Here is a 25,388-nt window from a genome sequence, read left to right on the forward strand (position 1 = left end):
AGTAAGTCAGTCAGTCAATCAATCGTATTTATTGAGCACTTACTGTGTGCAGAGCACTGTATTGAGATCTAGGGAGAGTAAAATGTAACAATAAAAGACACATTCCCTGCCCATGACAATTTTACAGTCTAGAGGGGGAGATGGATATTAATAAGCCGATGAAGCTGTTGGGTTACTGACATTTCTCACGTTGTTGTGACTCACAGGGTATTTTCTCCTCTCCTTCCTTTGCAGGGTTGTGGGGGGACCCTGGCAACAGCCCCCCAACACCACCCAGGGGCTTCTCTCTTCTTATCCTGGAGAAGCAGTGTGGCCTAATGGAAAAGAGCATGGGTCTAATTGCAGCTCTGCCACTTTGCTGTGGGACCTTGGGGAAGTCACTTTACGTCTCTGGGCCTCAGTCACCTCATCTGTAAAATGGGGATTAAGACTGTGAGCCTTATGTGGGTCATGGATTGTGTCCAACCCGATTATCTTGTATTCATTCATTCATTCAATCATATTTATTGAGCGCTTACTGTGTGCAGAGCACTGTACTAAGTGCTTGGAAGGTAAAATTCAGCAATGAAGGGAGACAATCCCTGCCCACAATGGGCTTACAGTCCAGAATAAGTAAACAGGAATCAATAGCATCAATATAAATAAATAGAATTATAGATGTATACACATCAAAACAAGTAAACAGGCATTAATATCTACCCCAGGGCTTAGAACAGTGCCTGGCACATAGTAAGTACCTAACAAATGCCACAATTCTTATTAATTATTTATCCTCCTCCTGTCACTGACACTCTCCAAGTAGGTCTTTCAGGCTATCCCCCTACTTCCATGCCCAACCCTTTCTACTTACCCCAGACAAAGAAGATCCTCTCTGAGTGGTCAGAAGAGTCCCAAGGAGCTAGGGAATGTGTCTACCAACTCTGCTATATTGTCATATTGTACACTCCCTAGGAGTTAGTACAGTGCTCTGCACACAGTAAGCGCTCAATAAATATGATTGATTTTTGGATGTGTTCCCCAGAGACTTTTAGACCAGTGGTCAAGTAGAGTTCGGAGAGGTGGCCACAACATCTCGCTTTCCTTGGCAGCCTGCTCTCATCTTTGTCCAATCTTTACATCATCTACTGGGGCTTCTTAGCAGTAGGAGGGCTTGAGGTTAGACCTCATCAAATATGCATATGAATACGTATATAGACTTTCATACTTCCACACACACTCGCGTAACACAGACAGACACTTCAACTGCTGTGTGTGCAGTGTTCGTTGGTGACCCTCTAGTGCTTGATGGTTACCGGGGTGTGTGCATGTGGTGTGCATGTGTGTATGTGTGTGTTAGGGTTGTGGCCACATAATGATGGATGCCTTATCCCCGATCTGGCCCTAGTTCCTCAATTACACCCGGGGGCTATCGCCCCCCGCTTTTACCTTCATAACCCTGTTCTAGCAGTTCCTGTGAGGACAACCACTGGTGTTCCCCCCGCAGACTGTGAGCTCATTGTGGGTGGGAATATCACTGTTTATTGTTGTATTGTACTTTCCCAAGTGCTTAGTACAATGCTCTGCACACAGTAAGCACTTAATACAACTGAATGAATGAATGAATGAATGGTAGCCCACCCGGCTCACCCTCAAGGGGCAAGAACCAGCTTCTTTCTCCATTCCTCATCACCCATCTCCCCTAGCCCTCCTCTCACACTTTCCTAGCTCCTCCTCCTCACCTAATTCCTCCCCTGCAATTGCCTGTGCTCCAGCTGATGTCTCGAGGTGAGTGATAGACAGCCATGTCTATTGACAGCTTTCCCCCAGCCCCTTCCCCAGGGAGTGATCTTGAGGAGAGGGCACCTGACATTTCTTCTTCCTACTGAAATTTATTTTAGCATCTGCCTCTCTGACTAAACCTGTAAGCTCCTTGAGGGCAGGAATCATGTCTCCTAACTCTGTTGTAGTCTGCCAAGCACTTAGAACAATGCTCAGTGTTTAGAACAGTGCTTGGCATATAGTAAGCACTTAACAAGTACCATAATACTTAGGGGAGTAATCCACATGCACTGAAACAATACTATTGACTGACTGATGAATTAGGCAAATTTTCTTGTCTGGTATCCCACCCCAGTTTACCTCAGAAGGTGACCCACTGTCTGGGTTCCATTTGCTGTCGCACTTCAGGGCCTGATGGCTTTGTGTGTGCATGTGTGTGTATGAGTATGTGTGTGTGTGGGGGGGGGGTATTAATAAATTAATGCATTCAATCGTATTTGAGCGCTTACGGTGTGCAGAGCACTGAACTAAGCACTGGGGAAAGTACAATATAATAATAAACCGACACTTTCTCTGCCCACAGTGAGCTTCCAGTCTAGAGTGTATACGTGTGTGTATACCACGGCCTACCCTTCCAGGTCAGATGTCCACCGCAGTTCTCCACAGACCCCCACGGGTCCCCTCACCTCCTGGACACCTCCCCAAGTTTAGTTCAGAAGCCCTTCACCCCGGCCCACCTCCCACCCGCTGAGGCCAGTCCCTGACCCTGGCAGGTGTTAGGAGTTGCTCTCTCAGACCAGGACTTCCTTCTTTGCCCAGTGCAGTTTGCAGTGGCCTCTACCATTTTGGTGATCTCTCCCTGCCGATGTCCTTTGGGCATTGGGGATCCCCTTCCCCACCTCCAGATGGCTGGGGTTTTTTCCTGATCCCATCTTTGGGTGGCACAAGTCTGGAGCAGGGGCTGGACCAGGACTTTGGGAATGGGGGCTGGTGTCCACATTAGAAAGTTCTGGGTGGGGAAGAGAGTCTGGTTGGGCAAGGAAACTCCCTTCTATGCCCACTGCCCCCAGTAATAATTTTATTATGGTATTTGTTAAGTGCTTACTATGTGCCAGACACTGTACTAAGTGCTGGTGTAGATTTGTTTTGTTGTCTGTCTCCCTATTGTAGACTGTGAGCCCATTGTTGGGTAGGGACCGTTTCTATATGTTTCCAAGCGCTTCCCAAGTGCTTTAGTAGAGTGCTTCGCACACAGTAAGCGCTCAATAAATATGATTGATTGAATGAATGAATGAATGAATATAAGCTAATCAGGTTGGACACAGTCCCTGTCCAATAATAATAACAATAATAATAATAATAATAATAATAATGTTGTTATATGTTACAAGGGGCTCTTGGTCTTATGCCTTATTTTACAGATGAGGTAACTGAGGTCCAGAGAAGTTGTGACTTGACCAAGGTCGCTCAGCTGATAAGTGGCGGAGTCATCATTCGAACCCAGGTGTTCCATCCAATAGGCAATGCTGCACCATCATCATCATCATAATGGCATTTATTCACCAGTTACTATGTGCCAAACACTGTGCTAAACACTGGGACAGATAAAGTACAGTGTTCTGCACACAGTAAGTGCTCAAAAAATGCCACTGATTGATTGATTGATTGAACTCCCTGTGAGAAAACCAAGTAGGGGCAGTCACTCCCATCAGCAGGGGCAAACTCAGTAAGTCAATCAATCTATCCAATTTACTGAAAAGGCATTATCAGTATTTATTCATTCATAGGTTGGTGAGGCAGCTGAGGCCCAGAGAAGTGACTTGCCCAAGATCACAGAGTAAAACAGTGGAGGATCCAGGATTAGAACCCAGGTCCTTCTAACTCCCAGGCCTGTGCTCTATCCACTAGATGATGCTGCTAGTCTGCTTCTTCTCACATTTGCTCTCCCTAGAAAGGGCTGGAGAGGGAGACAGGTTCGTTGGCTGGTAGGTGGGAGGGGTCTCCGCTGGGCTGGGGGTGGGCAAGGGACGTACAGGGAACAAAGGCAAGGTGCAGGTGGAGGAAGACAGATCAGAGCCCTTGTGTCAGTGATGATGGTGGTCCGTGGAGGTGGTGGTCCATGGTGGGGGGGGGGGGGGGATCTGCGGGGGTAGCGGTCCATGACGGTGGTGGTCTGGGGAGGTAGTTGTCTGTGGGGGAGGTGTCCATGGCGGTGGAGGTCTGTGGAGGTAGTGGCCCGTAGTTGGGGTGGTCCCTGGAGGTGGTGGTCCATGGCACTGGTATTCTGTGGCAATGGTGGTCCGTGGCGGTGGTGGTCCTCCTCACTCTCAGCTTCAAGGCTCTCCATCACCTCGCCCACTCCTACCTCACCTCCCTTCTCTTCTCTACGTCCTAGCCCACACACTCTGCTCCTGTGCCTCCGCTCACCTCCTCACTGGTCCTCGTTCTCGCCTGTCCCACCATCGACCCCTGGCCCACGTCCCACCTCTGGCCTGGAATGCCCTCCCTCCACACATCCACCAAACTAGCTCTCTTCCTCTCTACTGAGAGCCCACCTCCTCCAGGAGATCTTCCCAGACTGAGCCCCCCTTTTTCCACTACTCCACCTCCTCCCCTCCCTGTCACCCCCCACTGCCATACCCCCTTCTCCTCCCCAGAGCACTTGTATATATTTGTACATATTTATTACTCTATTTATTTTATTAATGATGTGTATATAGCTATAATTCTATTTCTTCTGATGGTATTGACACCTGTCTACTTGTTTTGTTTTGGTTTTTTGTCTGTCTTCCCCTTCTAGACTGTGAGCCCATTGTTGGGTAGGGACATCTCTATATGTTGCCTATTTGTACTTCCCAAGGGCTTAGTATAGTGCTCTGCACACAGTAAGTGCTCAATAAATACGATTGAATGAATGAATGAATGAATGAATGAATGAATGGTCTGTGGAGGTAGTGGCCCATGGCAGGAGGGTTGGTGGTCTGTGGCAGTAGTGTTTCATGACAGTGGTGGTCAGTGGTGGTGGTGGTCAGTGGCAAGAACCTGCTGCTGGCTTTTTCTTTGCTGAAACATCAGCCATCAGCCATGGGGCAGGGAGCCACTGGGACTACTGCCTTCCTCGACTCTGCTCCCCGAACCGGATTCTCTCCTTTAGGATGACATAGAGTCCTGTGTCCACGGCAAACAGGATTCCCGTTGCCAGGGTGGGCAGGAAACACAGCCAGCAGGGGAGGACACTTTGACCTAGAAAAACGCATCGAGGGGTTGGGGTGGGAGAAGAATAGTTATTATGGCATTTGTTAAGCTCTTACTATGGGCCAAGCACTGTACTGAGCACTGGGGTAGATACTAGATGAGGGCAGGGAGTGTGTCTGTTTATTGTTGTATTGTATTTTCCCAAGCGCTTAGTACAGTGCTCTGTACACAGTAAGTGCTCAATAAATATGAATGCATGAATACAAGATCACTGAGTTCCACTTGGGGCTTCATGGTCTAAGGAGGAGGGAGAACAAGGATTGAATTCCCATTTTGCCTATGAGGGAACAGAGACATAGAAAAATGAAGTGACTTACCCAAAGTCACACAGCAGACAAGTGGTGGAGCCGTGATTAGAACCCAGATCCTTCTGACTCCCAAGCCTATGCTCTATCCACTATTTACTTAAGAGAAACAGCATGGCTTAGAGGATAAAAGCCTGGGCTTGGGAGTCAGAAGGATCATGGTGTATCATTCTCACCTGTCCCACCGTCGACCCCCGGCCCATGTCCTTCTCCTGGCCTGGAATGCCCTCCCTCCACACATCCGCCAAGCTAGCTCTCTTCCTCCCTTCAAAGCCCTACTGAGAGCTCACCTCCTCCAGGAGGCCTTCTCACCCTGAGCCTCCTTTTTCCTCTCCTTCACCCCATCCCGCCCAACCCTTACCTCCCCACAGCACTTGTATAAATTTGTAGATTTACTACTCTATTTATTTTACTTGTACATATTTACTACTCTATTTTATTAATGATGTGCATATAGCTATAATTCTATTTATTCTGATGGTTTTGACACCTGTCGACATGTTTTGTTTTGTTGTCTGTCTCCCCGCTTCTAGACTGTGAGCCAGTTGTTGGGTAGGCACCACCTCTATGTGATGCCATCTTGTACTTCCCAAGCGCTTAGTACAGTGCTCCGCACACAGTAAGCACTCAATAAATACAATTGAATGAATGAATGAATGAATGAATGAATGAATGAATGAAAAGGACATGAGTTTTAATCCCAGCTCCGTCACTTGCCTGTTGTGTGACTTCCGGCAAGTCACTTTGTTTCTCTGGGCCTCAATTACCTCATCTGTAAAATGGGGATTAAGAGTCTGAGCCCCGTGTGGGTCATGAACAGAGCCCAATGCAATTTACTTGTATCCACCCCAGCTCTTAGTACAGTGCCTAGCACATAATAAGTGCTTAACAGTCTTCTAGACTGTAAAATCATTATGGACAGGGGAAGTGTCTGCTTAATTCTGTTGCACTGAACTCTCTCAAATGCTTAGATCCAAGCACTTAGTATAGTGCTCTGCACACAGTAAGTGCTCAAAAAATATGATTGAATGAATGAATGAACAGTGCTCTGCACATAGTAAGCACTCAATAAATGCCACTGATTGATTAACAAAGACCACAATTATTATTTGATAATAACCCATGTCCCCTCACACACTGGAATCCTCCAAACCAACCCAATAATACTCTTGTATTATTCTGTCTTCCCCTTTTAGACTGTGAGCCCACTGTTGGGTAGGGACTGTCTCTATATGTTGCCAATTTGTACTTCCCAAGCGCTTAGTACAGTGCTCTGCACATAGTAAGCGCTCAATAAATACGATCGATGATGATGATGATGTTGTATTGTACTCTCCCAAGTGCTTAGAACAGTGCTTTGCACATAGTAATCACTCAATAAATACCATTGATTGATCAATTAACAAAGACCACAATTAAATGTACATATCTATAATTCTATTTACTTAAATTAGTGCCTGTTGACATTTTGATGTGTATATAGCTATAAATCTGTTTGTTTATACTGATGCCTGTTTATTTGTTTTGATGTCTGTCTCCCCCCTTCTAGACTGTAAGCCCAGTGTGGGCAGGGATTGTTGCTCCTTTTTGCTGAATTGTACTTTCCAAGCGCTTGGTACAGTGCTCTGCACACAGTAAGCGCTCAATAAATACGACTGAATGAACAAGTGAATGAATAATGAATGACCTGTGTCCCCCTCACACACTGGAATCCCCCCCACCACTCAACCCAGTGTGATGGGGCTGGGGAAAGGGCACCTGGACACCCCTCGGTGAGGGCTGGATTCCTCTTCTACACCCTCTGACCCCTTCATGCCCTCAACCCCGACCTCGCCAGACTCACTCTGCACCCGGATCTGCAACTCGGAGCTCCATTTCCAGACGCTCCTGGTGTCTGTGGCCACCTCGCACCAATACGAGCCGGAGTCCCCACTCTGGGCCACCAGGATCTGGTGCTCCGGGGAGCCGTCCCAGCCCCGCACTGTCCGGTTGTCTCGGTGGAAGGAGAAGCGGAGCTGGGAGTCCGGCCTGAGGGGGTCCAGCTGTGTGTCACAGGTCAGGGTCAGCGGACTCCCCTCTCTGGGCTCGACAGAGGAGGCGGCTCTCAGCACGGGTGGAGGGAACAGCTCTGGAGAAGGGCAGACTGGGGGTTAAGGGGTGCAGAGCTCCAGGGTTGGGGGGTTTGGGTTCTGTCTCAGCACAGTCCTGTTCCCCAGTTGGGGGGGCCTCTTTGACCCATCCCCCCACCATCCAATCCCACGCATCCCAGGATTGGCCTCTCTCCTCCTTCAACCGATCAATCCGTCATATTTATTGAATGCTTACTATGCGCAGAGCTCTGTACTAACTGCTAGGAAGAGTACAATATAACAGTGCGTAGACACATCCGCCAAGCTAGCTCTCTTCCTCCCTTCAAGGCCCTACTGAGAGCTCACCTCTTCCAGGAGGCCTTCCCAGACTGAGCCCCCTCCTTCCTCTCCCCCTCGTCCCCCTCTCCATCCCCACCGTCTTACCACCTTCCCTTCCCCACAGCACCTGTATATATGTATATATGTTTGTACATATCTATTACTCTATTTACTTATTTATTTTACTTGTACATATCTATTCTATTTATTTTATTTTGTTAATATGTTTGGTTTTGTTCTCTGTCTCCCCCTTCTAGACTGTGAGCCCACTGTTGGGTAGGGACTGTCTCTATATGTTGCCAACTTGTACTTCCCAAGCACTTACTACAGTGCTCTGCACACAGTAAGCGCTCAATAAATACGACTGATTGATTCCCAGCCCACAAGGAGCTTACAGTCTAGAGGACTGCTAAGCACTTACTATGTACCAGGCACTGTATTAGGCACTGGGATGGACAGAAGAAAACTGGATTGGACTCAGTCCATGGCCCATAGACATTTATACAAATAAACAAAGTACCAATCAGTGGTATTTATTGAGTGCTTACTGTGTGCAGAGCACTGTACTAAGCACTTGGGAGAGTACAATATAACAGAGTTGGTGAGCATGTCCCCTGCCCACAAAGCGCTTACAGCCCAGAGGGGGAGACAGACATTCATACAAATAAATAAATTACCAATCAACCAGTAGTATTTATTGAACGCTTACTGCATGCGGAGCACTGACTAAGCACTTGGAAGAGTACAATAATAATATTCATAATTAATATAATAATATGATTGCTATTGTACTCTCCTAAGTGTTTAGTTAGTAATAATAATGAATAATAATTAGTATTATTACTAAGGAGCTTTCCATCTAGAGGGGGAGACATAAATATGAATAAATCTTTAACACAGATGTACTTAAGTGTTGTGGGGTTAAAGGTGGGGTGAATACCAGCTGGATCGTTGGCTGGGGGTGTCACCCACCCAAAAAAAATGGTGTGGGGGCCCACCTCCCCTCCCCATCCCTCCCGGGACCACCCCCACCTTCACCGCCTGCCACTTCCTGGCACTCCCTGGCCCATACTGACCTCTGACCTGGAGGTTGACTGATTGCGACCTCACAATCCTCGATCTCCTTGGCTCCTTGATGACTGCAGAGCAGTGGTAGAGACCCCCTCCAGCTTCCCCGGCCCCCCGGGCCTCCTCTGCCCCCAGCCTCACGGGCACGGCGGGGAGGCTGCCATTTCCTCCGGGAAAGTGGATGGGCTGCCCATCCCAGTAGTAGGTCACTTGGGAGACGGACTGGCCCTCCCGGCTCCGGCACCACAGGGTCAGGATGTCGCCTTCGAACAACCAAGGAGGGGCCTGCAGGATCAGCATGGCTGTGGGAAGCAGCGTGTGAGAAGTAGTATGTGAGAAGCAGCATGGAGTAGTGGTTAGAACCCGGGGCCTGGGAATCAGAAGGTCATGGATTCTAATACCATCTCTGCCACATGTTCTGCTTTGTGATCTTGGGAGAGTCACTTTGCTTCTCTGTGCCTCAGTTCCCTCATCTATAAAATAGAGATGAAGACTTTCAGCCCTGTGTGGGACAGAGACTGCGTCTTATTAACTGAGCCCCTTTTTTCTTCTCCTCCTCCCCATCCCCCCACCCTACCTCCTTCCCCTCCCCACTGCACCTGTATATATGTTTGTACAGATTCATTACTCTATTGTACTTGTACATATTTACTATTCTATTTATTTTGTTAATGATGTGCATCTAGCTTTACTTCTATTTATTCTAATGTGACACCTGTCCACATGTTTTGTTTTGTTGTCTGTTTCTCCCTTCTAGACTGAGCCCGTTGTTGGGTAGGGACCCCTCTCTATATGTTGCCAACTTGTACTTCCCAATCGCTTAGTATAGTGCTCTGCACACAGTAAGCGCTCAATAAATATGAATGAGTGAATGAACGAATAAACTTGTATCTACCCCAGTGATTGGAACAGTGCTTGGCACATAGTAAGCACTTAACAAATACTACAATCATTATTATTATTATTCTAACTTTTCTTTCTTCTACAGCTCCAACAGACTGGACTTCACAACACCTGCCACTTCCCCTGATGGCCTCATCTTAAGATTAATGATGATAGTAATAATAATAGTAATCATATAAGCGCTTAACAAATACCAGAGCCTTAAACTGGCCTGGGCTGGTCGGGACTGGTCCAGATTCCCTGCCTCCCAACACCAAAAACCCAACTGAGGGAGGAAGATAGAGACGGTGCCAGAAACAGCTGGCTGGCCTTGGCTTGGGGTGGGGGGCTGCTCACTCTGACCTCTGGGAGAGAGGGGGTTGGGGAAAGAAGAGGGAGGGAGAGAGTAGGGTAAGAGAGAAGGGGAAAGGAGAGAGAGAAAGAGAAGGAGATGGAGGCAGAGAGAAGGGGGGAGAAAAGAGAGAGAAAGAGGGAAGAAGAGAGAAGGGGAGAGAGAGGGAAACAGAGAAGGAGAGAGGGAGGGAAGGGGAAGAAGGAGAGGGAAGGGGAAGAAGGAGGGAGAAGGGGGAGAGAAGGAGGAGATAAGGAGAGAAAATGGGGCAAAGAGGGGAGAGAGACAGAGGGGGAAGAGAGAGAAGATTATATAGACAGAGAAAGAGAAGGGGAGAGAAGGAAAGATGTATATAGAGACAGACAGAGAAGTAGGGAAAGAGGAGGGAGAGAAAGAGAAGGAGCAAGAGAGATAGAGAGGGAGAGAAGGGAGAGAGGGAGATGGAGAGAGATCGAGAGAGGTAGGGAGAAAGGGGGGAGAGAGGGAGAGAAAGAGATTCCCATGGGTCCCAACAGGCCTCTACTCACCTCCAGAGACAGTCAGGGTCACAGGATCACTGAGGGCAGAGGCCGGTCTCCGGCAGGTGTAGACACCAGCCGTCTGAACAAGTATGCTCTGGCCTGGGGTTTCTGCCCACACCTGGCCCTCCCGATACCACATGGTGTTTCCCGGGGCCTGGGGGCTGGTCTCCCTGCATGTCAGGTTCGCCGACTCCGAGCTGAACAAGGTGGTCCACGGAGGCTGGAGAGTCAGTGTCGGCTTGGGGGCGGCTGTGGGGGGACAAGAAGGGAACGCCCCATCACAAAGGGGGTGAGGTTGCCCCGGAAACAGCCCTCCTCCCTGCCCCCGGGGGGTCAGATGTGGGGCATGTTCCGGGTGTGTGGTCAGAGGTCACTCTTAGACCTGACCGCTCAGCCCTCTCAGGCCTTGAGGCCCAGAGACCCAGCTGGCAAATTGTCCAGAGCCCCCCACAGTGCCCTGGGTGTGGGGTCATAGGTCATCCTGGGAACAGCCCTCTCCGCCTTCTCAGGCCATGAGGTTCAGGGGCCCAGCTGATAAATCACCCAGAGATGGGCTGATATAATAATAATAATAACGATAAGGTCAGAGGACACCTGGGAACTGGCCATGAGGTGCAGAGTCTCAGAGGACGGCTCTCGGGTATTTCTCAACAGTCAGGGGTGGGGAGAGGCCGGGGACTGGGGGAGACCCACCAGGGAAAACTCACCAGATTGGTCACTGCTGGCAGCTGCAATAGAGTGAAGATGGAGCTAGGTTAGACAACAGGAAGGATGACGGGCAGTCTTGCCTAATGGAAAGAGCTTGGGCCTGGGAGTTAGGAAACATGGGTTCTACTCCCAGCTCTGCTGCTGGTCTGCTGTGTGACGCTGGGCAACTTCTTGCTGTCTCAGTTACCTCATCAGGAAAAAGAGGGTTAAGATCCCTGCCTCTTAGACTGGGAACCCCTTGTGGGATGAAGATAATCTGAGTCTCTTGTCTGTTATTGATTTGTTCGCTCAGTTACTTATCTCATTTACTCCAGCTCTAAATATTTTCATGTCCCTCTCTCCCTTTGGAGTGGAAGCTTCCTGTGGGTAGGGAACAAGTTTCATCTTCTGGAAAGTATTTTAATGTCTATCTCCCTCATAGATTGTAAGGTCCTTTTTTATAATATTTGTTAACTGCTTACTATGTGTCAGGCACTGTACTAAGCGCTGGAGTAGGTACAAGCTAATAAGAGTGGACATAGCCCATGTCCCATGTGGGGCTCACAGTCTTAATCCCCATTTTACAGATGAGGTAACTGAGTCGGTGAGACATTAAGTGACTTGCCCAAGGTCACATGGCAGACTTAATGGTGGAGCTGGGATCAGAACCCAGGTTCTTCTGATTCCCAAGCTTGTGTTCTAACCACTAGTCCACGCTTCTTCTCCGAGGACAGGGATCATGTCTACCAACTCTATTGTACTTCCATACTTCATCCATCCATACTTCATGCCGCTGCCTGGATCATCTTTGTCCAGAAATGCTCTGGGCATGTTACTCCCCTCCTCAAAAATCTCCAGTGGCTACCAATCAACCTATGCATCAGGCAAAAACTCCTCACCCTCGGCTTCAAGGCTCTCCATCACCTTGCTCCCTCCTACCTCAGCTCCCTTCTCTCCTTCTACAGCCCAGCCCGCACCCTCCACTCCTCTGCCGCTAATCTCCTTGCCGTGCCTCGTTCTCGCCTTTCCCACCGTTGACCCCCGGCCCACGTCCTCCCCCGGCCTGGAATGCCCTCCCTCTGCACATCCCCCAAGCTAGCTCTCTTGCTCCCTTCAAAGCCCTACTGAGAGCTCACCTCCTCCAGGAGGCCTTCCCAGACTGAGCCCTCTCCTTCCTCTCCCCCTCCTCCCCCTCCCCATCCCCCCACCTTACCTCCTTCCCCTCCCCACACCACCTGTATATATGTATATATGTTTGTACGTATTTATTACTCTATATATTTATTTATTTTATTTGTACATATTTATTCTATTGATTTTATTTTGTTAATATATTTTGTCTTGTTGTCTGTCTCCCCCTTATAGACTGTGAGCCCACTGTTGGGTAGGGACCATCTCTATATGTTGCCAACTTGTACTTCCCAAGCGCTTAGTACAGTGCTCTGCACACAGTAACAGCTCAAAAAATATGATTGAATGAATGAATGAATATTGTATTGTACTCTCCCAAAGCACTTAGTACAGTGCTCTGAATAAAATAGGCACTTAGTAAATACCTTTGATTAAATCTTTGGGTTGTGTTTTCCTGAGCAATCAGTTCAGGGCACAGAAGCCAGTAGGTGCTCAACAGCTACCACTATTATATCTACACTAGCTCTTAGTTCAAAGGAAATGCTTAGTAGATATCATAATTACCAAGCATTATTGACCTGCTGAATAAAGTTGGGAAATACAGTGATGGGTGTCTGAGTTAGCAGAGACCCTGCCTGCCTGGGAGAGTTTGCGAATGAAACTCTTCTTCTTCCTTCCCATTTCTTCCCCCTGTTGGGGTTTTGACCTGAGATTCTAGCTGGATCAGGAGTCAGAAGAAGAGACTGTAGGCTGCGCCTATACGTTGTAATTTCCCCCTCTACACTCTAAGATCCCTTTCTAGACTATAAACTGCCCCTTTAGACTGAAAACTGCCCCTCTAGGCTGTTAGCTATCCCTAGACTGTAAGCTGTCCTTTAAGCTGTTAACCCCCCTCTAGACTGTAAATTTCGGTCTAGACTGTAAACTGCCCCTCTAGGCTGCAAACACCCCTCTGGGCTATCAGCTACCCTCTAAGCTGTAAGCTCTGCCTCTAAACTGCAAGCGTCCAAATCAGTCTGTGGAGATCAGTCTGTGATGGATTTGACATCTCCTCACCGTCCTCTGCCTACGGATTCCAGCCCCTCTCTGTCAGGAGGGAGAGATTGGAGTTTCCTTCCTAAAAGGGGAATCAAGTGGGGTTGGACATCCCCTACTTGGACCCCAGGGGAACCCCTCAGCATCAAGGTGAGGACTCAGATTCTCCCCTCCGTCTCCCCCAAACCCTGGGCTGGCCATGGTTTTCATTTGCCTACCTCCAGCTTCTGTCTCACAGCACACCTTAAGTTACCTTCTCCTTCCCTCTCCCCTCTCTCCCTGTCGCCCCAGCCTCCCGTCACTGACATCACCCCTCTTCCGAGCTCCAATAATAATAATAATGATGGTATTTATTAAGGCCTTACTATGTGCAAAGCACTGTTTTAAGCACTGGGGAGGTTACAAAGTGATCAGGTTGTCCTACGGGGGGCTCACAGTCTTAATCCCCATTTTACAGCTGAGGTCACCGAGGCCCTGAGAAGTGAAGTGACTTGTCCAAAGTCACACAGCAGACAAGTGGCGGAGTGGGAATTAGAACCCATGACCTCTGGCTCCCAAGACCGGGCTCTTTCCACTGAGCCACGCTGCTTTTCCTAAGACCCCGGCGGGGGTGATGCTACCCCTACTCACCTAGGACCAGCAGAGTCACACAGAGCAGCATGGAGCGGAACCGGCGGGGGCCGGACAGACCAGACCAGACAGTAGGTGGGCAGACGGAGCCAGGCCCGGGCAGGCTGGTGCTTTTCCGGGCTGAGGGGCAGCGTTCCCCCCCACTAACACCAGAAGGGCCTCCGGGAGGAATGGGGTGGGTGATTCTGTTCAGGGCGAGGATAGAGGAAGTGGGGAACATTCTTTTGTAACGTCAGCAGCTTCACCTCCTCCTGACCCTGCCTGGGAAATAGCCGGTTTCCACACTCTTCAAAACCTCTTCAAACCCTGCCCCAAATCCTGATGTCACGCGGACGGACGCTCTATGCAACCTGCAGGCTGCCCTCTGCCTCTCCAGACCCCTTCCCCGCCGGGTGGATGGAGCCCACCAGCCCATCGGCAATCTGACACTGGAGACCCTCAAGTCTGGACGCCTCTGAGCGTGTCCCAACAGCTTGGGGGCCGGTGGAGGGGAGCTGTCTGGCGGAAGGGTCTCTTGCATTTCTCTCACCCCACTCCACCGAGAGGGCCCTGTGGATGCAGCACAGGCCTGGCATGCAGAAAGACGTGGGTTCTCATCCTGGATCCATAACTTGTCTGTTGTGTTATCTTGGGCAGGTCACTTTACTTCTTTGGGTCTCAGTTACCTCTTCTGTAAAGTGTAAATTATTATAATAATGATGGTATTTGCCGGTCTCAGCTCCGCAACATTGCCAAGATCCACCCTTTCCTCTCCATCCATACCGCTACCCTGCTCGTTCAAGCTCTCATCCTATCCCGTCTGGACTACTGCATCAGCCTTCTCTCTGATCTCCCATCCTCGTGTCTCTCCCCACTTCAATCCATACTTCATGCTGCTGCCCAGATTGTCTTTGTCCAGAAATGCTCTGGGCATGTTACTCCCCTCCTCAAAAATCTCCAGTGGCTACCAATCAATCTGCGCATCAGGCAGAAATTCCTCACCCTGGGCTTCAAGGCTGTCCATCACCTCGCCCCCTCCTACCTTACCTCCCTTCTCTCCTTCTACAGCCCAGCCCGCACCCTCCGCTTCTCTGCCACTAACCCCCTCACTGTGCCTCGTTCTCGCCTGTCCCGCCATCGACCCCCGGCCCACGTCATCCCTCAGGCCTGGAATGCCCTCCCTCTGCCCATCCGCCAAGCTAGCTCTCTTCCTCCCTTCAAGGCCCTACTGAGAGCTCACCTCTTCCAGGAGGCCTTCCCAGACTGAGCCCCTTCCTTCCTCTCCCCCTCGTCCCTCTCTCCATCCCCCCATCTTACCTCCTTCCCTTCCCCACAGCACTTGTATATATGTATATATGTTTGTACATATTTATTACTCTATTTATTTATTTATTTTACTTGTACATATCTATTCTATTTATTTTATTTTGTTAGTATGTTTGGTTTTGTTCTCTGTCTCCCCCTTTTAGACTGTGAGCCCACTGTTGGGTAGGGACCGTCTCTATATGTTGCCAACTTGTACTTACCAAGCGCTTAGTACAGTGCTCTGCACACAGTAAGTGCTCAATAAATACGATTGATTGATTAATTGATTAATTGATTAAGCGCTTACTATGTGCCAAACACTGTTCTAAGCACTGGATGCTTACTGTATGCAGAACACTGTACTAAGCATTTGGGAGAGTACACTATAACAGACTTAGTAGACCCATTCCCTGCACCTAAGGAGCTTAGAGTCTAGAGGTGGAGAGCTCTTTTGTTCTGGGTTCTAATCCCGGCTCTGCCAATTGTTTTCTGTGTGACCTTGGGAAAGTCACTTCAGTTCTCTGGGCCTCAGTTACCTCATCTGGAATATTAGTAGTAGTAGTAGTAGTGATAGTAATAATAATGGTATTTGTTAAGTGTTACAATGTGCCGAGCACTGTTCTAAGCGCTAGGGTAGATACAAGGTAATCAGGTTCTCCCACAGGAGGCTCACAGTTTTAATCTCCATTTTACAAATGAGGTAACTGAGGCACAGATAATTTAAGCGACTTGCCCAAGTTCACACAACAGACAAGTGGAGGAGCTGGGATTAGAACTCATGTCCTTAAGACTGTGAGCCCTAAGTGAGACAGGGACTGTGTCCAACCCAATTACCTTGCCTCTATCCCAGTGCTTAATACAGTGCCCAGCACATAGTAAACGCTCAATGAATACCATTATTATTATTATTGTTGTTGTTATTATTATTTTTGTTATTATTATTATTATTCTCCTCTCCCAAATGGCTAGTTCAGTGCTCTGCAGCCACTAGAGGTTCAGTAAATCCCATTGATTGATTCATTCATTTCAACCGTATTTACTGAGAGTTCACTGTGGGCATAGCACTGTACTAAGTGCTTGGAAAGTGCAATTCAGCAACAAATAGAGACAATCCCTACCCAACAACGGGCTCACAGTCTAGAAGGTGGGAGACAGACAACCAAACCGAAACAAAGCCAGTCTACAGGCATCAATAGCATCAATATAAATAAATAGAATTATAGCTATATACACATCATTAAAAAATTAATAGAATAATAAATATGTACATCTATACATAAGTGCTGTGAGGCGGGGGCGGGGCAGAGCAGAGGGAGCGAGTCGGGACGATGGGGAGCAGCATGGCTCAGTGGAAAGAGTCCGGGCTTTGGAGTCAGAGGTCATGGGTTCGAATCCCGGCTCCGCCACATGTCTGCTGTGTGACCTTGGGCGAGTCACTTAACTTCTCTGAGCCTCAGTTCCCTTATCTGTAAAATGGGGATTAAGACTGTGAGCACCAAGTCACCTTGATCACCTTGTATCCCCCCCAGCACTTAGAACAGTGCTCTGCACATAGTAAGCGCTTAACAAATGTTATTATTATTATTATTATTATGGGGAGGGGAGGAGGAGGAAAAGGGGGGCTTAGTCTGGGAAGGCCTCCTGGAGGAGGTGAGTTGATGAAGTGGAGAAGGTACTCTGCACACAGTAAGCGCTGAATAAATACGATTGAGTGAGAAGGTAACTCAGGGCTGACGTCAATTCATAAACGGGAATTAGAATTGAATCCAGTTCCAGAACTCAAAGCACATGTGCCTTCCCCAAAGGGCGGCAGTAGCCCGGCGAGGCCACCAGGCGGCGCCAGAGACCGGCGGATGCTGCGGGATCGGAGTTGCTCGGCGAGTAGTCATTCATTCATTCATTCAGTCGTATTTATTGAGCGCTTACTGCGTGCAGAGCACTGGACTAAGCGCCTGGAAGTACAATTCGGCAACGGATAGAGACAATCCCTACCCAACAACGGGCTCACAGTCTAGAAGGGGGGAGACAGACAACAAAACACAAAGAGTAGACAGGCACCGATAGATACCTGTATATATGTATATATGTTTGTACATATTTAGTACTCTATTTATTTATTTATTTATTTTACTTGTACATATCTATTCTATTCATTTTATTTTGTTAGTATGTTTGGTTTCGTTCTCTGTCTCCCCCTTTTAGACTGTGAGCCCACTGTTGGATAGAGACTGTCTCTATGTTGTCGACTTGTACTTCCCAAGCTCTTAGTACAGTGCTCTGCACACAGTAAGTGCTCAATAAATACGATTGATTGATTGATTGATAGCATTAATATAAATAAATAGAATTGTAGATATATACACAACATTAATAAAATAGAATAATAAATATGTACAGAATGGCCGCGGGGGGTGGGGGAGGTCCTTCGGTCTGTCCATCACCTTCTTATTACGCCTCCATCTCCCCTGTCTCACTGCCAATCCCTCGCCCACATCCTACTTCTGACCTGGAACGCCCTTCCTCCTCAAATCCGACGAACAATTACTCTCCCCCCCTCCCGCTTCAAAGCGTTACTGAAGGCCCATCTCCTCCAAGAGGCCTTCCCAGATTAAGCCCCACTTTTCCCCATCTCCCACTCCCTTCTGCGTCACCCTGACTTGCTCCCTTTTCTCTTCCCCCATCCCAGCCCCACAGAACTTATGTCCATATCTGTAGTTTATTTATTTACATTAATGTCTGTCTCCCCCATTCTAGACTGTAAGGTCATGGTGGGCAGGGAATGGCACCGTTTATTGTTGTATCGTACTTTCCTGAGAGCTTAGTACAGTGCTCTGCACACAGTAAGCGCTCAATAAATATGATTGAATGAATGAATGAAAGACTGTCCTTCTCCCCATCTGCCTGTCCATCCGTCCATCCATCTGTCCATCTGCCGGTTCGTCTGCCTGCCCATCCGTCCGTCTGTCCATAACAGTTATAATAATAATTATGGTCTCGTTAAGCTCTTACTATGTGCCAAGCACTGCACTAGGCGCTTGGGTGGATACAAGCAAATCGGGTTGGTCACAGTTCCTGTCCTGCCTAGGGTTCACAGTCTTAATCCCCATTCTCCAGATGAAGTAACTGAGGCCCAGAGAAGTGAAGTGACTTGGCCAAGGTCACACAGCAGCCGAGTGGCGGAGCTGGGATTAGAACCCATGACCTGCTCACTCCCAGGCCCGGCTGCATCCGCTCTACCATCCTGTCCATCCGTCTTTCTGTACGTCTTCCCATCGTCTTCCCAGCAGACGCTATCTACTCCCATTTTCCTCTGCCCCTCTTCCCCTCTCCATCTCCCTCTGCTCTACCCTCCTGCCCACCCCACAGCACTGCTGCAAAATCCCCCTTCCCAGTTATTTGACTTCCAGGGGCTCCGTGGCCAAGGACAAACCTGGGATAGTTGCAGGGAGAGAAGACCCTCCCCATCCTCCCACCAGATTCCCCAGGCCCCTATGGCGGACCCCAAAACCTTGCCTCTTCTTGGGGCTCCCCTTCCAAGCCTCGACCCTCATCCCACCCCGCCCCTTTCCGCACAATTCCCCCAGAGTTTGGGGCGGGTGTTTGGGTTGGGGGTGCCAGGGTGGGTGTCGGGGACGGAGGAGCCCCCAAACTCTTGGTCGGGGTGCTGAGAGGAACTAGAAGAGAGAGAGAGACAGAGGAGAAGAGACACAGAGAAGAAGGTGATACTGGGCAGGGGGGAGACAAAGAAGAGGGAGACACAGGAAAAAAAGAAACCCAAAGAAAGAGGTAGAGGTGAGAGAAACCTAGGCCGAGGAAGAGACACAGGAATAGAGAGAGAAATCAAGGAGAGAGACACCACTCCAGCGCTTAGAACAGTGCCTGGCACATAGTAAGCGCTTAACAGCGGGGCTCTGTGGAAAGAGCCTGGGCTTGGGAGTCAGAGAACATGAGTTCTAATCCCTCCCCCGCCACTTGTCTGCTGTGTGACTTTGGGCGGGTCACTTAAATTCTCTGTGCCTCCGTTGCCTCATCTGTAAAATGGGGGTGAAGACTGTGAGCCCCAAGTGGTACAACCTGATTACCTTGTATAATCAACCAACCAATCAATCAATCAATCAGTCGTATTTATTGAGCGCTTACTGTGTGCAGAGCACTGTACTAAGCGCTTGGGAAGTACAAGTTGGCAACATATAGAGACGGTCCCTACCCAACAGTGGGCTCACAGTCTAGAAAAGGGAGACAGAGAACAAAACCAAACATATTAACAAAATAAAATAAATAGAATAGATATGTACAAGTAAAATAAATAAATAAATAGAGTAATAAATACGTACATACATACATATATACAATAATATATATTACTATATATAGTATAATAATAATGATGGCATTTATTAAGTGATTACTATGTGCAAAGCACTGTTCTAAGCGTTGGGGAGGTTACAAGGTGATCAGGTTTTCCCACGGGGGGCTCACGGTCTTAATCCCCATTTTCCAGATGAGGTAACTGAGGCACAGAGAAGTTGTGACAATTGGCAGAGCCGGGATTTGAACCCTTGACCTCTGACTCCAAAGCCCGTGCTTTTTCCCCTGAGCCACATAGTAAGCGCTTAACAAATACCATCATCATTATTATTAGCAAATACCATATTAGGAGGGGAGGGGCCTCGGCGCTACCTTCCTCCTCATTCATTCATTCATTCAATCGTATTTATTGAGCTTTTACTGCGTGCACAGCCCTGTACTAAGCGCTTGAAAAGCACAATTCAGCAACAAAGGAAGACGATCCCTGCCCACACCGGGCTGACGGGGCAGGTGGGGGAGGGGGCCCGGGGACAGGAGCCAGAGCAGACAGGTATTTCCAGTCCGGTGAGGAAGAGGGGAGGGAGTGGAGAGCGGAGCACTGGGGATGTCGACTATTTTATTTTATTTTTTTATTTTATTTTATTTTATTTTATTTTATATTTTATTTTGTTAGTATGTTTGGTTTTGTCCTCTGTCTCCCCCTTCTAGACTGTGAGCCCACTGTTGGGTAGGGACTGTCCCTATATGTTGCCAGCTTGTACTTCCCAAGCGCTTAGTACAGTGCTCAGCACACAGTAAGCGCTCAATAAATACGATTGATTGATTGACAGGGAGGAGCGGGGAGTGACAAAGGAGAAGAGCCAAGGGAGAGGGGGCCACAGCTGGGGTCCTGATGGGGGGGCAGGGAGCGACAGAGGGACAGAGCAGGAGGTGAAGGGGTGGGAATCCAGTTGGCATCCTCTGGGGGATAATAATAACGATTAATAATAATGATGGTACTCGTTAAGCGCTTACTAGGTACCAAGCACTATTCTAAGCGCTGGGGTGGGTTCAAGTTAAGTTGGACACATGGGGCTCACACCCTCAATCCCCATTTTCCAGAAGAGGTAACTGGGGCCCAGAGAATAGTAATAATGATGGTATTTATTAAGCACTTACTATGTGTGAAGCACTGTTCTAAGCGCTGGAGTAGATACAGAGTAATCAGGTTGTCCCATGTGGGGCTCACAGTCTTCATCCCCATTTTTACAGATGAGGTAACTGAGGCCCAGAGAAGTGAAGTGGCTTGCCCAAGGTCACACAGCAGACACGTGGCTAGGCACATGGAGAAGCAGCGTGGCTCAGTGGAAACAGCACGGGCTTTGGAATCAGAGGTCATGGGTTCAAATTCCAGCTCTTCCCATTGTCAGCTGTGTGACTTTGGCCAAGTCACTTCACTTCTCTGTGCCTCAGTGACCCCATCTGGAAAATGGGGATTGAGACTGTGAGCCCCCCGTGGGACCACCTGATCACCTTGTAACCTCCCCAGCGCTTGGAACAGTGCTTCGTACATCGTAAGGGCTTAATAAACGCCGTCATTATTATTATTATTATTATTTGGAGTCAGAGGCCATGGGTTCAAATCCCGCTTCCGCCAGTTGTCAGCTGTGTGACTTTGGGCAAGTCACTTCACTTCTCTGTGCCTCAGTGACCTCATCTGGAAAATGGGGATTGAGACTGTGAGCCCCCGGTGGGACCACTTGATCACCTTGTAACCTCCCCACAGTTTAGAACAGTGCTTGGCACATAGTAAGCGCTTAATAAATGCTATTATTATTATTATTATTATTATTATTATTATTATTATTATTATTATTATCATTATTAGGCCCCCAGGGTCCGGCCCTAACTCGGGGTACAGAGAGAGAGAGGGGGAGGAAGCCAGGCCTGATAATCTAGAGCTCCACTAGGGGGCGCTCGGGGCCACGCTGCTTCCTTCGCTCGGGACTACAACTCCCAGACTCCCTCGGGGCTTCGACGGCTTGGCCCCGCCCCCCCACGCCGCTCCGATTGGTCCCTCCGGTGGGGGGGGATGATTGACGGTCTCCAGGGCAACGGGAAGCGCTCGGGAGGCGTGGAAGTGGGTCCCGCTCCCTTTTGTGTGACCGGGAGCCGGGGCCCGGGGAGCGGACGGGAGCGGAGCCGAGCGGTGAGAGAGGGGGTCGGGGGGCCGGGGGACCAGGAGGCCGGAAAAGTGGAGAGAAGTTTATTGGGAAAAGAGGAAGAGAGCTGGAGGGGCCCGGGGACATCGGGGAAAACTTAGTGGGAGACCTGGGCGCGGGGGAGATAGGAGGGGTGGGACTGGGAGAACTGGGGAGATCGGAAGGGGCGAACTGGGAGAAGTGGGAAAGATAAGAGGGAAGGAACTGGGAGAACTGAGGGGATCGGATGGAGGGGAACTGGGAGAAGTGGGGGACGTAAGAGGGAAGGAACTGGGAGAACTGCGGGGATCCGAAGGAGGGGAACTGGGAGAAGTGGGCGACTTAAGAGGGAAGGGACTGGGAGAACTGAGGGGATCGGATGGAAGGGAACTGGGAGAAGTGGGGGCGATAAGGGGAGGAACTAGGAGAACTGAGGGGATCGGATGCAGGGGAAATGATAGAAATGGAAGAGATAAAAGGGAGGAACTGGGAGAACTGGGGATCAGAGAGAAGGGAACTGGGAGAATTGAGGGAATCATTCATTCATTCATTCAATCGTATTTATTGAGCGCTTACTGTGTGCAGAGCACTGTACTAAGCGCTTGGGAAGTACAAGTTGGCAACGTATAGAGACGGTCCGTACCCAACAACGGGCTCACGGTCTAGAACGGGGAGACTGACAACAAAACAAAACATGTGGACGTGTGTCAAGTCATCAAAGTAGAAATAACACTAGATGCACATCATTAACAAAATAAATAGAATAGTAAATATGTACAAGTAAAATAAATAGAGTAATAAATCTGTACAAACATATATACAGCGTGGCTCAGTGGAAAGAGCCCGGGCTTTGGAGTCAGTATTTATTGAGTGCTAACTGTGTGCAGAGCACTGTACTAAGCGCTTGGGAAGTACAAGTTGGCAATATAGAGAGGTGGTCCCTACCCAACAGTGGGCTCGCAGTCTACAGGGGGAACAGAACTGGAAAAATGAGAAGTCAGAGTGGGAGGAACTGGAGGGATCAGAAGGTGAAAGTGGGAGAACTGGGGAATTGGAGGGAGGGGAATTGGAAGAACTGAGAGAGATAAGAGGGGAGGACCTGGGAAAATGGGGGATCAGAGAGATAAACTGGGAGAACTGGGGGGATTGGAGGGACAGGAACTGGGAGCAATAAGAAGAGAGGAACTGGGAGAACTGAGGGGATGGGAGAGCGGAACTGGAAAAACTAGGGGAAGTCAGAGTGGGAGGAACTGGAGGGATTGGAAGGAGAAACTAGGAGAACTGGGGGGATCGGAAGGGGAGAAAGTGGGAGAACTGGGGAATTGGAGGGAGGGGAATTGGGAGAACTGAGAAAGATAAGAGGGGGGGAACTAGGAACACTGGGGGGATTGGAGGGAGAAACTTGGAGAACTGGGGCAACTGGAGGGAGGGAGACTGCAGGAATTGATTGGAGCTGGGAGAACAGGGAGAAATAAAAAGAGAGGAATTGGGAGAACTAGGTAGATTGGGGGAGGAAACGGAGAATTGGAAATTTGAGGGAAGGACCTGGGAGAACTGAGGGGATCAGAGGGGGAAGAACTATGGAAATCAGAGGGGAAGGAAATGAGAGATCTGGAGGAGATTGGGAAATACGGGGAGTGATTGGGGGAACAGGAGGGATGAAGAGCTGAGGGAGTTGGAGTGCTGGGAGAGGGGAAGAGGACTCGGACAGGTCAGATTTGTGGGGAGCAAGTAGGAAGAGTGGGGCTAATGTGGGGGACACTTGAGAGCAAGGGATGGGTGACTGATGCCAGAGAGCAGAGGGTCAGAGGTCAGGGCTTCCTGATCAAAACTCGGCTTGGGTCTGCCGGCATAGCGGGGAGCAGGGGGTCAGAGGTCAGGGATCCCAGAACAGAGTTCATTTGGTGTGGTGTGGAGCAGGGGGTCAGAGGTTGGGTCTCCTGGATCATTCAGCTGGGTCTGGTGGGGAGCAGGGGGTCAGAGGTCAAGGCTCCCAGGTCAGAGCTCAGCTAAGTCTGTCGGGCCTGATGGGGAGCAGGGGGTCCGAGGTCGGGGCTCCCGGGACAGGGTTCAGCTGGGTCCGCCGGACCTGGTGGGGAGAAGAGGGTGAAATCAGCCACGAGCAGCTCCAGTTGGCAAACCAGAGGCCAGTGATGTTTCCCACAACTTTGCTTGGTTGGGCTGCGTAGACGTTCGGTTCCAAAGGATGTCTCCAGGGCCAAGAAGGGAGTCACCAAGCTCCAGAGGTGGGGGGAGGCATGATCATAGGGGACAGCAGGGGGGCGGGAGCGGCACTGGAAGGGGCAGGTCCAGAGAGCTGGAGGGGCAGGAAGGAGCCCGAGTTCAGAACTGGGCAGAGCTGCAGGGAGGAAGGGGGGCTCCTGCAAAGTAGGAAGGTGGGAAGAGAAGAAGAGGACAAGAGAACAGAGGAGGAAGAAAAGGAGGTGGGGGCAGAGAAGAAGGAGGGAAAGGGAGAAGGGAAAGAAGGGAGAAAAAAGAGGAGGAGGAGGAGGACTTAGCAGCATCTCAGCTACCTGCCCAGACCTGGTGGGAGCCTGCCAAGAGGAAACAAAGTCTGCACATACACATACACACCTCCCTGCACCCCTCCAGCCCCGCCCCAGCTGTGAGGGGGTGGATGGAAATGGGTGGAGAGCCCAGGCCCTCGGGGCCGGTGGGGGTGGGGCCGTGGTCCGCTCCAGAAGACGGAGAGGCCTTTGGGGAGGAGAGGGGAGGAGAGAGGAGGATTCGGGGTGGGGACGGGGAGAGGAAGAGGGTGTGGGGTGTCCGGGCGCAGGGAGCCTGGTGGAGGAGAGCAGGTGAGAGGAGCTGGGTGGCAGAGAGAGGCTCGCCCCTCTGTGCCCCGACCCTTTCCCAGAACTTTATCTCTATCCTGGGGTCTCCTAGCGTCCCTCTTTATCTCCTGGAGTCTCTTCTGTGTCCCCCACCTCCATATTCTCGGTCTGTGCCCTTCGCTCTCCTCTAAGGCCCTGGAGGTCCCCTTTAGCCCCCTGGGAGTTCTCTCTCTATCCCCCAGAGACTCTCCGTAGGCCCATCTGTATCCCCCTGGGCTCCCGTCTCTGTCCCCTTAGGCAAATCTCCCTGGCCCCCTCTCTATCCCCTCGTGGGACTCTCCTTAGCCCCCTCTTTATCCCCCTGGGCTCCCCTCTCTATCCCCCAGGGCTCCCCCAACCCCCTGAACTCCCCTCTCTATCCCCCCCCACCCCACCCAGGGACTCCTCCCGTCCTCCTTTCCATCCCCCAGGTTCCCTTCTATCCCCTTGGACTCCCCTCTCTAGCTCCCTGGGTCTCCCCTTCCACCCCTTACCCCCTCAATTCAGTTCATCTCCTTGTGTTTCCTTCCCTCGGCAGATTCATCTCCCGGTGGGCCCAGCTCCCTAGAGGTCTACCCTGACCCACCCCCCTTCGCCACTGGAGCCAGGTGTCCGGAGAGGGGGCCGTGCCAAGGGACCAGAAGGAGAAGCCCCCCACCCAGCCCTCCGCCCCAGCCCCGGCCCTCGTGCAGCCCTTGGGCTCCCCGGGGGCAGGAGGGGGCAGGCCGGGCCAGGCGGGGCGGCTGGGCT

General features: G+C 50.0%; 1 protein-coding gene across 1 annotated transcript; it reads right to left on the reverse strand.

The window, feature by feature from the left end:
• Positions 1 to 4,704: 4,704 nt before the first annotated feature.
• FCRL6 (Fc receptor like 6) lies at positions 4,705 to 14,076 on the reverse strand. The gene is made up of 6 exons (XM_038768991.1): positions 14,033 to 14,076; positions 11,257 to 11,277; positions 10,556 to 10,798; positions 8,803 to 9,096; positions 7,153 to 7,446; positions 4,705 to 5,001 (listed from the first exon to the last, which is right to left on the reverse strand). Exons 1-6 carry the CDS (start codon positions 14,061 to 14,063, stop codon positions 4,865 to 4,867), a joined length of 1,020 nt encoding a protein of 339 aa, XP_038624919.1. The 5' UTR covers positions 14,064 to 14,076; the 3' UTR covers positions 4,705 to 4,864.
• Positions 14,077 to 25,388: the final 11,312 nt, after the last annotated feature.

This window comes from Tachyglossus aculeatus, chromosome Y4 (assembly GCF_015852505.1).
Source record: "Tachyglossus aculeatus isolate mTacAcu1 chromosome Y4, mTacAcu1.pri, whole genome shotgun sequence".
Taxonomy (NCBI): Eukaryota; Metazoa; Chordata; class Mammalia; order Monotremata; family Tachyglossidae; genus Tachyglossus; species Tachyglossus aculeatus.

What these genes read in the sequence shown, in the direction of transcription:
- FCRL6 (XM_038768991.1), bottom strand. Translation starts at nt 14,063, where the DNA reads ATGCTGCTCTGTGTGACTCTGCTGGTCCTAG. An exon ending in TGCCAGCAGTGACCAATCTG is followed by an intron (nt 10,799 to 11,256) that starts GTGAGTTTTCCC and finishes GTCCCCCCACAG; the next exon opens with CCGCCCCCAAGCCGACACTG. An exon ending in CCGGGTGCAGAGTGAGTCTG is followed by an intron (nt 5,002 to 7,152) that starts GCGAGGTCGGGG and finishes GCGTTTTTCTAG; the next exon opens with GTCAAAGTGTCCTCCCCTGC.